Source organism: Prionailurus bengalensis, chromosome C1, assembly GCF_016509475.1.
Source record: "Prionailurus bengalensis isolate Pbe53 chromosome C1, Fcat_Pben_1.1_paternal_pri, whole genome shotgun sequence".
In the NCBI taxonomy this organism is placed as follows: Eukaryota; Metazoa; Chordata; class Mammalia; order Carnivora; family Felidae; genus Prionailurus; species Prionailurus bengalensis.
The window spans coordinates 147,052,445-147,067,064 of record NC_057345.1 but is presented as its reverse complement, the minus strand read 5'-3'; the positions used below and the strand labels follow the sequence as shown (position 1 = coordinate 147,067,064).

General features: G+C 40.2%; 1 protein-coding gene across 3 annotated transcripts in view; it reads right to left on the bottom strand.

The window, feature by feature from the left end:
• Positions 1–14,620, bottom strand: part of GPD2 (glycerol-3-phosphate dehydrogenase 2) — a 143,314-nt gene that overhangs the window by 97,578 nt on the left and 31,116 nt on the right. For 2 of the 3 annotated variants that reach the window (XM_043576761.1, XM_043576760.1), the window contains exon 2: positions 9,604–9,713. In XM_043576761.1, coding sequence (XP_043432696.1) covers positions 9,604–9,705 — 102 coding nt within the window. In that variant the 5' untranslated portion in view covers positions 9,706–9,713. Of the gene's footprint in view, positions 1–9,603; positions 9,714–11,857; positions 11,937–14,620 lie in introns of those variants that run through there. The other variant, XM_043576762.1, reaches the window with a different exon arrangement.

Below are 14,620 nucleotides of genomic sequence, written 5' to 3'. Positions count from 1 at the left end.
CAAAACCAAGAGCACACTGCATACACTGTATGTTAGTCACTTTGACAATGAATCATATTTTAAAACAATAAAAGAAAAAATGAAGCTGGAAGGACAGATCATCAAACACAAGCCCCACTAAGCCACAGTGCAAAGACATTTCTACCTTTATGTTTGATATAATGCTGAAGCCATAGCTCTTTAAGCAGGCAGATGGGACCAAGGAGCCTGTTACTTAACCACTAATCCATTCTCCTCCTTAATATGCATTTTTCATTCGGTATCTAACACTATCGTTCCCCACCTAAACATTAAAGTCAACAAAAATGAAGACTGTTTAAAGAACAGTTGCCATTACAGAACTCCGTAAGATCTTTTTAAGAAAAAGGCTGTTTATGAACCCATGAAAATGCCTCTGGAGATGGTTATTAGAACAAACAAGTCTTGTAGCTAGAATTGACTAAGTTAAGATCAATCTGGTAAGCATATAGCAAACGTGTCATGTAATAATTTCAGCTACATCAGTGCTCAGGAAGATTATACTGATTTCAAAGCCACAGATACTCTTTAGCTTAGGAACCAGAAGAATATTTATAACTGAGGTTAGATTCTTAAAGATATTAAGCATGCTCAAAAAGTAAATAAACTGTTACATCCAAAGATGCTACTGAAAAGTAATGTGAGTGGAATTTTTTATAATTCAAAATTTCTTAGCTGACATCACATCTTAAGTACTGTGCTTATGATTTTAAATTTTATCTGTGTGTTTGTTTATTTTATAGGCTTTATTCTGTACAGCAGTTTTAGAATTACAACAAAATTGAGAAAAAGATCCAAGGGTTTTCCATATACCTTCTGCCCTCATACATACTTTGCCTTTATCAACAACATTCACCAGAATGGTGCTTGCTTTTTTTTTTTTTTTTTTTTTTTTTTTCCAAGAATAAACTTACATTGACACATTAGAATCATCCGAAGTTGACAGTTTACTTAAGAGTTCACTCTTGGGGTGCCTGAGTGCTCAGGTCATGATCTTATGGTTTGTGATTTTGAGCTCCACATAGGGTTCTCAGTTGTCAGCACAGAGCCTGCTTTGGATCCTCTGTCCCCCTCTCTGTCTCTGCCCCTCCCCTGCTCATTCTCTCTCTCTCCCCCTCTCTCTCTCTCTGTCTCAAAAAAAAAAAAAAAAAAAATTAAAAACTAAAAAAAAAAAAAAAAAAAAAAAGAGTTCACCCTTAATGTTGTACATTTTATGGGGTTGTACAAATACATGATAACACATATCCATCATTATAATATCATACCGAGTAGTTTCACTGTCCTAAAAATCCTCTGTGTTCTGCCTATTCATCTTCCCCACACACCCTGGGGGCAATCCCTGATCTTTTAACTGACTCCAATAGTTTTGGAGACTCCATAGTGGAGCTCTTCCATTATCATTCTTTCTTCCATGTCTCTTTGTGGCACAATAGTTCATTTCTTTTTAGTATTGAATAATAGTCCATTGTCTGGATGCACCACAGTTTGTTTATCTGGATCTTCACCTACTAAAGGACATCTTGCTTGCTTCCAAGTCTTAGTAATTATGAATAAAGCTGTTAGACACACTCCTGTGCAGGTTTTTGTGTGAACATACTTTCCAAGTCTTTTGGGAAAATATCAATGACAGTGATTGCTGGATCATACGGGAAGAATATGTTTTGTTTTGTAAGAAACTGCCAAACTGTCCTCCAAAATAGCTGTACCATTTTGTATTCTCACCAGCAATAGATGAGGCTACCTACTGCTCTACATCCTTCACCAGCATTTGCTTATGATTTTTATTTCTCTTCAACAGATATTCATCTGAACTTCATGTTTCTCTACCCTCTACCAGCTTCTCTCTCCAGCAGTTAATAGAAGCCACATTAAGCCAAACAAAAGCTCAGCTATGTAAATAAATCTAGTGTTACAGCATTCTTGCTACGCCTAATAGGGCTAGATCTGTTTCATATGTTCATATCCTATATCAGGGGAAGGGAAAGTACTAGACAGATACTAAAGACCTGCTTTGTGACAGGTATCATGATCACTGGCTTGTATACACTGACTTAGTGCTTGGCAGGGGGGAAAAAGAAAACCTAGGATTAAATGACATTAACCTACTTTATGAAGAAACAGGAGTTCTGAAAACTTGCATAAACTGTGCACATGAACAGGCTCACCAAAACCCCTCCACACTTGTGTAACAGACAAATTCAGGAAGCTAAATATCTGTTCAATCAGGGGGTCCATTAAAATAAGTCCCAACATTGGTCTTGCTTTCACTAGAGATGATCATTCTATTTTTACTCCTTCTCCAATCCCATCTTTTATATTTGGAGTGGCTGGTATATAAGTCAAAAGGCTCTGCTTTATTAGAATCTCTTACAAATAATGTATCGAGAAGAGACCGAAATTACGAATTAAAAAAATGTGCTCAAAATTCCTATGGATTTTAACTGTTCATACATCACTTTGCCTCTCATTAGCGCATGTATTTTTCCTTCTGAGTTTTGATGATACTAACAATGGAGGTAATATAGTTTTACCTGTAATTCAACTCACATAACCCATCGCCACAATCATTTCTTCATGTTCCCTTAATTCATGCACATAGCAGTGAATTCTAGTATTTTGTAAGCCATTCACAAGTATATAGTAAATTACTAACTCCTACAAAGTGAGAGGCTATTTTGCAAAGCATAAAGATCCTGTCAATAATTACTAGTACTACATCAATGACTTTGGAAAATAATAAGCCTAATTACATTCCACTTCAAGCTAAAATGATACAAGAGAATTGTCCCTCCGCCCCCCTCCCAAAATGGACCTTGTTAAAAATATTGTTTTTCATATGTTTCACCATAGAATTCCAAAAAATAGCATTGCACTATGTAAAATTAATTTATCAAAAATGCTATAGTCACATAACTTTTTAGAAACATATCAGCCATATAAATCAAGCCTGTCATAACTCATAAAAGCCTAAGGGGAAAAAAAAAAGAGAAGAAACAGCAGGAACTTCAAGGAATTTGTTCCTTACAACAGAAAACAGAAAAAGAGTTTAAGTCGGGGTGCCTGGGTGGCGCAGTCGGTTGAGCGTCCGACTTCAGCCAGGTCACGATCTCACGGTCCGGGAGTTCGAGCCCCGCGTCAGGCTCTGGGCTGATGGCTCAGAGCCTGGAGCCTGTTTCCGATTCTGTGTCTCCCTCTCTCTCTGCCCCTCCCCCGTTCATGCTCTGTCTCTCTCTGTCCCAAAAATAAATAAACGTTGAAAAAAAAAAATTTAAAAAAAAAAAAAAAAAGAAAAAGAGTTTAAGTCAATAACTGGGATTGTCCACCTGGTTATTGGTTCATTGTCAGATCAGGAAGCAAGGCAAAGAGAAAACAGAAGGTATTTGTACACCTGCTTTCTAGCCATTCGCTTACAACCTCAGAGGAAGGACACACCATTGCTGCAGATCTCAGAAGTCTTAACAAGGTAGCCCTGAATGCAAGGATCGCCAGTAACAGGAACACCGTTCTTGCTGCTTACAGCCACACTTCATATTCGTATCACCCGGGAATCCAATACTAGCTCACACTTTTTGAAAGCCTACTATGTTCCAGAAACTCTTTCAGGCTTTATTGCTCTTCAACAATCTTGGGAGGAAAGTACCTTTGTTCTCCCTATTTTACAGACAAAGTTAAATGAGGTCCAGAGAACTTAAGAAAACTGTCCATAGTCTCTTAGCTTTTCAGTAGAGCTAAGTGTTGGATACAGGCAATCTTTGTCAAGATCGTACTCTCGTCCCGTATGTTATATCGCTCACGAATGGAAGGAAATAAAATCAACGAGAATCTCTATGTTCCCTGATTCCAATACAATCATTCCTCAAACTGAAAAGAGACCTTGATTTCCATACCCTGAAGCCCATTCCCTGCCTATGCAAGGTACAGGAAAAAAAAAAAAGAAAAAAGAAAAAAAAGAAAACTTTCGCATCCGGGCTTTGAGAAAGCTCTCAGTGGTTTTCAGGCCTCACCTCAGAGCTGGCTCACAAAGCCCACTACACCTTCAGAGTGGGTAATGGAAGGAACAAACTGAGTATGTATTACGTGAGAGGGCCCAGACCTAAATAGACCTCAGACCTAAATAGATCTTTGTTACATCAACCACACCACTGGGGTTAGAAAGAAGCCCACACCATCACACCAGTGTTTCCAGTTAGACCTAGAAGGTATGAAATAAACGTTGAGTTTAAAAAAAAAAAAGTTTCAAAAATTCCTTTGGTCTATAATGAAAGGCAAAAGCCTGGGGCAACCCTCAGTCAAATCTTTGCACACCTACCCTGTTTTTGCCCCATTCTCCCCGGCCACCCGCCTTCTTCCCACCTCCCTGAGGAACCCTCATATGCAGCCCCAACTTTAACACTCTCTACTTCCGCTCCTCGCTACGGTTTACTGGCTCTGAAAGTACCCAAGGCCTTCTCTCCTAATTTCAACTCCCCTCTCCATCCATTCTGGTCTCCCATTGGCTTGAAATTAGAAAAGGAGACTCACCCATGAAGTAACACTTTCCCTTCACTAGAGATAAAGGAATCACTAGAAGAGCATCCTGTCCCCAGAGGAAGACTGGATGTCTTCCAAGTCCCTTCCAATCAAAAGTTTATTATTAAACAGACCTCTAGTAAATAGTGAATGGTAAATAACTTGCTCTCAAAACTCAGCACACCACTGCAGAGGTGCTTGCTTGCCGCACCCTGGTGGGGATTCAAGTGGTAAGAGATTTAGACCCACTCCTCAGCCTCCTGGTCCTTGGAATATAGCTGGTCTGGGGAGAGGAAAACCAAGACTTTGTGGAAACTTAATCACCTATTTGTGGATGAGGAAATAGAAGGAGGAAAATGAAACGAATAGGAAGCCTCTCCAAGACCACTCAAAAAAACCCTACATGCGTAACTGAAGCGAGCCTGAAAAGTGGATGCCATTTGTGGCCACAAAACTCCTTTCCTGCAGGGATACATGGTCAAAAAATGTCAACCACCGTTCATCCCTTTTCCCCCCTCAGCTTCCTCACTGGAATAGGAAAATTTAGGTTGCTCCACCTTCAAAAGAAAATAATAATAATAATAATAATAATAATATAATAATAATTAATGATATCTCCTTAAGTCATGATATTCATCCCTTCTAACTCTGACCTATTTATCTCACAAGGAAAAAAGTCTCTAGGTTTCCCTTGGGTCAACAATGGATACACCTGATCACTGAAAAACAAAATATAAATTTTCACAATATGCTCATATAAGGGAAAGCCATACTATGAAGTGAGATCAAACAATCATTACTATCACCTCTAACCCTCAACTTGCCTCCAGAAATGCCAGAGTCTCCTAAAGGTCTCTATCTCCTCACCTACAATAGCTTTTATTCAAGTAAGTGGCTAAAAGGTAAGTGAACAAGATCTTATTTGATTTCATAGTGTTTTCTGTTTAATAAAAAAAACCCAAAAACTGAATGTATAAGAGCTTTCCTTCTATTATCCCCCTCGCAAATACAAGGTATTTAACTGTAGAATTGATTTCAAAGGCTTTGTATGAGCTGGCCTGGCACGTAAACACTTAGACACAGCACTGTCTTAGTCAAATGTGCTTTAACAATTGACCAACTTTTACAATCAACCCGTTTGTTTTCAGAACGGGTATTTAAGGTAGGAAGCTTCGTGCTCCAGCTATCAAATGAGCACCGGTTAGGAGTCAGAGGAGACACAACAGTAGGTGCGGGAATGCCAGCAAAATGTGCCTGGACTTGAACTCGACAGATGGCTTTCTTATACTTCAGTATCTTGTACTTTCAACACCAACTTATTCTTAAAGGAGAACAATTTATCAGTTAGAATCATCTTAGAAGACTGAAAAAAATATAAAAACACAAGCCCATACTTTAAGCATTTTATTGCTCTGCGGAAAAATGGAGCATTTTTAAGGAGACAGCTTCTACACAATGTAGCCAAATAATGGGTATTAAGGGGCAGATTTTTTCTTGACCATTGAAAAGCCTCCAGAATGGCTCTGATTGGCAGATATTTTCTGAGAAAGGACAGCTGAGGCCCCTGGTCATTTTATGTCAGTGGCTCAAATGAGTTGTCTCCCCTCCCCCCTCCCCTCCCCTCTCTCTCTCTCCCTTTTTTTTTTTCCTAATCCCTAGGGCTACATACCAACCTGCTACCCAAAAATATGCTCATGGTAGTGGCTTTAAGGGACAAGAATCACCACAAAAGAATGCACATGCTTGGGTGAAAGTCTCATGCAACTCATTGATTGAATATGCCCATGGTGATTCTTCTCAAAAGAACTTGTCAGATTAAAATTATAAATGACTTGAAACCGCTGGTATCTGTTTCATTTCGCTATTAGGGTGGTCAGGATGTCTAACTTAGGAAGGAGAAAATGGCAAAATGACCCAGAAATCAAAAGACCCTTGTTTTGCCTTGATTTTACTGACTAAAATTCACTCCTACCTGGATTGATTAGAGGCAGTATCGACTGTTCACTCTGTGAGATTAAGAAAAAGCAAACAAACAGGGGCACCTGGGTGGCTCAGTCGGTTAGGCGTCTGACTTCAACTCAGGTCATGATCTTGTGGCTTGTGAGTTCGAGCCCCGCTTTGGACTCTGTGCTGACAGCTCAGAGCCTGGAGCCTGCTTCGGATTCTGTGTCTCCCTCCCTCTGTGCCGTTACCCCACTCGTACTCTGTCTCTTTCTCTCTCTCAAAAGTAAATAAACATTAAAAAATTAAAAAAAAAAGAAAAAGCAAACAAACAAAACATATGAGACAGTATTACCCAAGCACAAAGTTAAGTTATAAACTCTGAAGTAGAACATGCTCGCTGTGGGTTACAGAGATAAATCATGTACAAATTTGGCAACATTATATTAGATATTGTGACCTCTGGTGCTGGCATTTGCCAGTGTCATTTCCGATGGCCCTGGTAAAGATGGCAGAAGTAACCCAATCCATTAAAGCCCATGTCCCAAACAGAACTGCACTTCTGAAACAGCTTCAGCAGAAGCAGCATCTTTTCACACTTATTTTTAAGCAACCGAGGCAACTGAGCCTTCATGAGGGCAGCCACCACAGCCTTAGCGTTGAGACTGCGTAGGTCACAGCATTGAGACTGGCCAGTGCCCACAAAGACGATGGATTTGCTTGTGACGTAGGTCATAGAAATAGCAGCTCCCACCTTTTCATCAATGGTATCAAATTTGGTAAGGACGATGCCATCAATGAGCCGAGGCGTTTGAGCCATAGAATGGTCAGCCAAGGCTCTGTTGAATTTGCCTAGCTGGTCCACGGCCTCATTGCCTACTAAGGCCTCCCCCACAAACAGCACCAAGTCGGGTGTGTTGACAGTAATGAGCTTAGCCAGGGCAGTCATCCGAGGGGCATTCCTTGCATGCAAGAAATAGTGCATCGGGGGCGCCTGGGTAGCTCAGTCAGTTAAGCATCTGACTCTTGGTTTCAGCTCAGGTCACGGTCTCACGGTTTCATAAGTTCAAGCCCCACATCTGGCTCTGCGCCAGCAGCGTGGAGCCTGCTTTGGAATCCTCTCTCTCTCTCTCCCTCTTTCTACCCCTCCCCCACTCATGCTGCCTCTGTCTCCCTCAAAATAAATAAATAAACTTTATAGAAGTAAAAAAAAAATGGGGCGCCTGGGTGGCGCAGTCGGTTAAGCGTCCGACTTCAGCCAGGTCACGATCTCGTGGTCCGTGAGTTCAAGCCCCACGTCAGGCTCTGGGCTGATGGCTCAGAGCCTGGAGCCTGTTTCCAATTCTGTGTCTCCCTCTCTCTCTGCCCCTCCCCCGTTCATGCTCTGTCTCTCTCTGTCCCAAAAATAAATAAACGTAGAAGAAGTAAAAAAAAAAAAAAAAAAAAACTAAAGAAATAGCGCATCAGGCGTGATCCATGAGTGACGACGTGCTTCCTAGCAAGTCAGTCAATAATACCTGCAAGGCATACACCTGGGGAAGCCTCACGGGCAATGTGCTCACAGGTAAGAATGAAAAAGACTAACACAACCTATTCAATTCTGTCTTTAGGAAGAAGCACTAAAAATGAGCCTTTGTGCCTGTGTCTGTTTTGTTTTGTTTTTTGTTTTTAACTATAAGCCAACAAGTTGATTCTTCTTTTTTTTTAATTTTTTTTTTTTTAACGTTTATTCATTTTTGAGACAGAGAGAGACAGAGCATGAATGGGGGAGGGGCAGAGAGAGAGGGAGACACAGAATCGGAAACAGGCTCCAGGCTCTGAGCTGTCAGCACAGAGCCCGACGCGGGGCTCGAACTCACGGGCCGCGAGATCATGACCTGAGCGGAAGTCGGACGTCCAACCGACTGAGCCACCCAGGCATCCCAAGTTGATTCTTCTTAATATGTGTTTTTGGGGCGCCTGGGTGGCGCAGTCGGTTAAGCATCCGACTTCAGCCAGGTCACGATCTCGCGGTCCGGGAGTTCGAGCCCCGCGTCAGGCTCTGGGCTGATGGCTCAGAGCCTGGAGCCTGTTTCCGATTCTGTGTCTCCCTCTCTCTCTGCCCCTCCCCCGTTCATGCTCTGTCTCTCTCTGTCCCAAAAATAAATAAACGTTGAAAAAAAATTAAAAAAAAATATATATGTGTTTTTAAAGTAGTATTTCTCATTCAGGACCTGGATTCTAAGGACTGTGGCGGGCTCCATTGTCTTGGAACACAAAGAAAAAGACAAGGGCAAGACAATCCATGGCGTCAAGGCTCTCGCAAAAATGCAAAAAATGAGTAGTTAACAGTCTCGCTGCAAACAGCTTCCCAAATTCTTTTACCTTCATCTTTGAATCGAGAATGCACTACCAAGCTGGTATCATAAAATGCCCCGGTGACATGGGGAAGGGAGAACAGGAGACTAATACTAATTACTAGGGTGACTACCAGCATTTCAAGCCTAAAAGGAACAAAACCAGTCATCAAAATTATTTCCTGGCATCAATTTGGCATAGTTGTAGTGCAAAGGGAAAAAAAAAATTAAAAATAAAATGAAAATAAACTGAACCCTTCAAATTATTTGGAAACTTCACACCAATCTCATTTCATGGCTTTCTCCCATTAAAAATTTTATCTACCATCAAGTGATACTACCTAAGTAAGAAAACCTTTAAGGAGTAAAACCAAGATTCAAAGCTGGGCCCTTTGTATAGACTCTTTTCCATTTCCTGTCTCAGATGCCTGCCTGCCTTCTAATAAGACAAACTTTTGGCAGGAACACAGAAGGTATCCAGACATTTGGATGAATTGGACAAGGAAAGCCTAAAATGAACAAAGCCTGGGGCTTGGAAATGAGGCACTCTTTTAAAACCAAAGAGCCACAACAGTGGCTAAATAATATAATGCTTTCTGATAGAGAAATTCACTTTTTAAAAAATGAGATAACACCATAGTTCTCACGGCCCATTAAGGTAGTGTTCCAAATTAGTGCCTTTCAGATCAAGTTGAGACCGCAATTTCTACACAAAACCATTAACATACACATGCCCCATACGTAGTTCTTTAACAGATTTAAGTTTAATATTGTAATCAATACATGCATAATTACTTACTTGTTTCCTTCTGTAATGAGCAAACTGAGAGAGGCCTAGAACACTTGCAAGAGCACCTCCTCCAACAAGAATAGTCCCTTTCACTGCCTTTTGAAATGCCATTTCTTAGCCTACAAAGAAAAACAAAAAGGAAACAGAAAGAAGTGAATTAGGATTTTTATTAGATAACAATCCCCATAATAAAAAGAGACTTGCAATTCTGAAACTGTGCTAAACTAGAAAACAAAACAGAAAATAAGGAAGTTATAATGGGCCAAAAACAACACTCAAAAAAAAGGAGACCAGGGAACTGACCACGTAAGAGTGGCCTTCCAACAGGAATTAAAGAGGAGAGCAAATTAAGAGACAACCGAGGATATTTACACAGCATAAAGTCAAGAGAGCCGTGACAAGAAATGGTATTGTGTATCTGTACTTGCAGATTTGTTCCACTGCTAATCCCCTCCACAGGGAAAACTGGGGGAGGTCTGACACTAGTCCAGAGTGAGCTTCACATTTACTTCAGGTTCTTTGGCATGGTTTTAACTCAAACTGCAGCACAACTCCCTTCCTGAGCTTTGTCCTCCTAAGGAAGCTCTCACTAGAGCCAAGAGCCAACACAGTCCTTGTCACTAAAAGAGTCTACACCTGACAGGGAAAAAGTCAACGGAGGGGCCCCTGGGTGGTTGAGTCAGTTGAGTGTCCTCCTCTTGATTTCAGCTCAGGTCATGATCCCAGGGTCTTAGGATTGAGCCCTGTGTAGGATTCCACACTGAGCACAGAGTCTGCTTAAGATTTTCTCTCTCTCTCTCCGCTCCCCCCCCACCCCCGGGCTTGTGCTCTCTCTCTCCTTCTAAAATAAAAATTAAAAAAAAAAAATTTAAAGTGAAAAGAAACCATGCCTGATCCTTTCACAAAATGGCAGAAGATCATTGCTAGTGATTGCCATAATTCCTTTCACTATGGGAACTTAACAAAAAAAGTTTTCTTCTAGCCAGGTTGCATGGCACCACAATTTCAAGGGGAGCCCCTTCATATGAAGCAGTCTTCATGCTTACTATATATTTCTGAATAAAGTCTTATATTGCATTAGCTCCTTGACTTTCTTCTCACCTTGAAATACATATATACATATGTACGTATATACATATACATACACACACACACATACACACACACATATTGTGCCATGGGACTCATTAAATTTTTTAAAGTGTTTTTGAGGGCTTCAATATACTTTAACTTTGTCAGAAACAACACACACAAAAAGGGCATAAAAATGAAAATTCCACTAAAAGAACTCTTGCCAGCTTTTATTTTGCTAAACTAAAAAAAAAAAAAAGATAACACTGTGTGATCACATAAAAAGAAGGAGAAGAAGAAGAAGGAGAAGAAGAGGAAGAAGGAGAAGAGGTAGTAATAGTTCTAACTTAGAGTTGATAGTGAGCAATTTGATCTAAGACTTTCATCCACCATAGTAGCTGGCAAACCCACACCTTACAGGAAGGCACCACCCTACTTTCCTGAATGGGTGGAGGTCAGACCTGTCTGGACAACATACCTTACGCTCTACAGGTATCTTATGACTCAGGAAAGTATTTAATATAAAGTCAGTTTTAACCTAGGGATGGTAAAGAACATATAGATATCTCAACGTAAGTTATGTCACCGTTAAAATGTTTGGGTCCGTATAGGATGAATAGAATCTATTAGCATAACTACGTTAAATCAAAGAATTTCAGTGAAGTGGATAACTGCAATTCTATAGAAAATTTATTTTGGAATACTATAAATTACATACTAAAATGAAAGTTGGCATTTCTGAAAATTTTATTTTTCCTCTGATCTCACTCCTTCTGACAAAGTAATAAATCCTAAGACCCATCTTTTTTTTATTAAGATTGTCATCAGAGAAAATATTTCACAGGCATATGTTTCTCTACTGCTGGAGTTCTCTTTGTCAAACATGCCCTCTTTCCCAAGTTATGCCAAACAACTTGTACACGATGGCTAGGGGCCGCCATTCATCAGCCAACTCTAAGCAAAACCTTACATCCAAGGTTGCTCTGATAACTGAAAACCTCAACTAAGCCAATTTGGAAGGCACTCATTTGTTACAGCCCACCACGATTCTTAGTGCCTTTGTATGTTCACATGGGTGCCTATCACACGACAATGGAAACCCCAGCAGCCTAGAGAGAGACTAGGTAGGACTCAAGCTAACTGGGTTCCCCTGACAAGGAGGGACCGAGAATAGAGACCTAGTTCTATTTACCTAAACAATGCATGTGCCCTCCCCATAGAGACAGCAGCCTGGTGGTCCGTTGGATGTGAGTTTTGTAGCTGATTGACTTTAACTCAGTATCATTGCTTCTGAATGGATAATGTCATTGATGACCTCACAAAGGGTACCACACACCAACATAGCCAACAGAGGCATGTTATATAACACAGTCAAAGAAAATGTCTCAGTGGAGGTGTTCACTCAGCCAGTTCAGTTTGGAGTCTTACAAACTGTGTAGGTTTGTAAGATTTTACAATTCTGTGCGTCCCTGTATTCCCTGCTCACCTTCGTAGAGAGCTTCAATTTGACTTCTGAAACCAAAACAGACCAATGGAGATATTTTCATGAGTTTTCTCAATGAGCCACTAATACTCATGAAAACTGCATTAATATACTATTTTTCAGAGTTAGTGATCATATGGAATATAATCAATATTTTCTTTTTCCCAGTAATTTCATAAAATAACCAATGCTTAGGGGATCATTATTTCTACTGGGATCAAATCCCCCTCAGATCATCTAGCTAGTTGTGATGAATAAATCACACTTACATGTAATTAAAAAACAAAAGCACAAAATCAATTTCACCTGGCTCTCCTAAGATTATTCTCCTCATCCTCATCAATGTTATAATGATAACAGTTGACATTTATTGAGTATCTCCTAGGTAATAGGCACGGTGCTTTTAATTTTACACACATCAGCTCATATCACCCTCACAACACCCTAATTTCATAAAAGAGGCAGTTGTGGCTCAGAAGGAGTAAGGGATTTGCCCAAGGTCACCAACCAGTGAATGACAAAACCACAACTTAGTCTATACTCTTAACCACTGATTGGTTCTGCCCTGCCTTTTGCTCTCAGAAAAGCAACTTCTCCCCAAGGGCCACACCGTGTTTTACTGTTATTCCTAAAAGAAGACCCTCTTTCTCAAACACTCACCCCATGTATACAGTCCTTGGCGTTAGAGTTTCCCTAGGCAATGAAGAAGGCTTTGGCAAAATATCTATGGTAACCTTCTGTCACATAATGTTAAGAACTTTGTTTTACTGTTGAACAAAAGAAATTTAAAACCAGATAAATATAAACCATATGCTGTGGACTACTTGTGCCCACTTGCATTCCATTATAAGGAGACAAGTTTTCACAGTGATTACAAAGGGGAAAGATTGTTTCCATCCAAGCAAAAGCCCCAACCAGAAAATCATCAAAGAAAGGGAACAAAAATACCGATAAATCTTCACCTTTCACGACCAAAAGTGTGAGAAACCAAAGGTAGAAAAATCATCCGGAAATAAAATTCACTCAGTTATTGCAGCCTGGTGTCTATACTTAATAGCCTATGAATTAAATTGCGTATACATTGACTCAGGACCAACTCTTGCATTTGTACAGACAAGTAAATGCCAGTCCTCCAATTCTTGCAAGGAGAACAGCAACCCAACTCAAAAACCCCTGAACAGGGATGCCTGGGTGGCTCAGTCCGTTGAGCGTCTGACTTCAGCTCAGGTCACTATCTTACAGTTTGTGGGTTTGAGCCCCGCATCAGGCTCTGTGCTGACAGCTCAGAGCCTGGAGCCTGCTTCGGATTCTGTGCCTCCCTCTGCCTCTGCTCCTTCCCTCCTGTGCTCTGTCCCTCTCTCTTTCAAAAATAAGTAAACATTAAAAAAATTAAAACAAAACAAAAACAAAAAACCCTAAACAAAAGGTAGTCAACTAAATAGATCAGTGAGTTAATGAACTGCCCTCAGGTGCTTACAGTCAATTTGGAGAATTAAATATCAAAGTCGGTCTTGTAACTCTGTATTACAACTAGTTGCGCTATATTGAGTGTTATTAATACTCGGATAGACCCTGAATAGCAATCTTAAGAAAGAACAAAACTGGAATCATCATAATTCCCGATTTCAAACTATATTTCAAAGCTATATTAATCAAGAGTATGGTACTGACACTATAAACAGACCTATAGATCAATAGGGAGCCCAGAAATAAACCCATGCACATATACATGGTCAATTAATTTTCAAAAGGAGCCAAGAATATACAATGGGGAAAGGATAGTCTCTTCAGTGTTGTGAAAACTGGACAGCCACATGCAAAAAAAGAAAGAAAGAAAGAAAGAAAGAAAGAAAGAAAGAAAGAAAGAAAGAAAGAAAGAAAGAAATTGGACCACTATCTACACCATACTCCAAAATAAACTCAAAATGGATTAAAGATCTAAATATAAGACCTCAATCCGTAATACTCCTAGAAGAAAACATAGAGGGTAAGCTCCTTGGCATTGGTCTTGGCAATGATTTTTTTGGATTTGACACCAAAAGCAAAGGCAACAAAAGCAGACATAAACAAGTGGGACTACATCAAACTAAAAAGCTTCTGCACAGCAAAAGAAACCATCAACAAAATGAAAAGGCATCCAGCAGAATGGGAGAACATACAAATTTGCAAATTATATATCTGATAAGGGTTGATATGCAAAATAGATGAAGAAGTCATGCAAGTTGACTGCAAAACAAACAATTCAACTGGAAAAACAAAAAACAAAACAGGCAAAGGGGCTGAATAGACATTTTTCTGAAGAAGACCTACCGATGGCCAACAGGTACACGGAAAGGTATTCAACATCACTCATCACCAGGGAAATGCAAATAAAAACCAGGATTAGATATCAACACACACACGCACACAGGTGAGGAGGGAGAGAGGGAGAGAGAGCACAAGTGTTGGCAGTGTGGACAAAAGGAACACTCA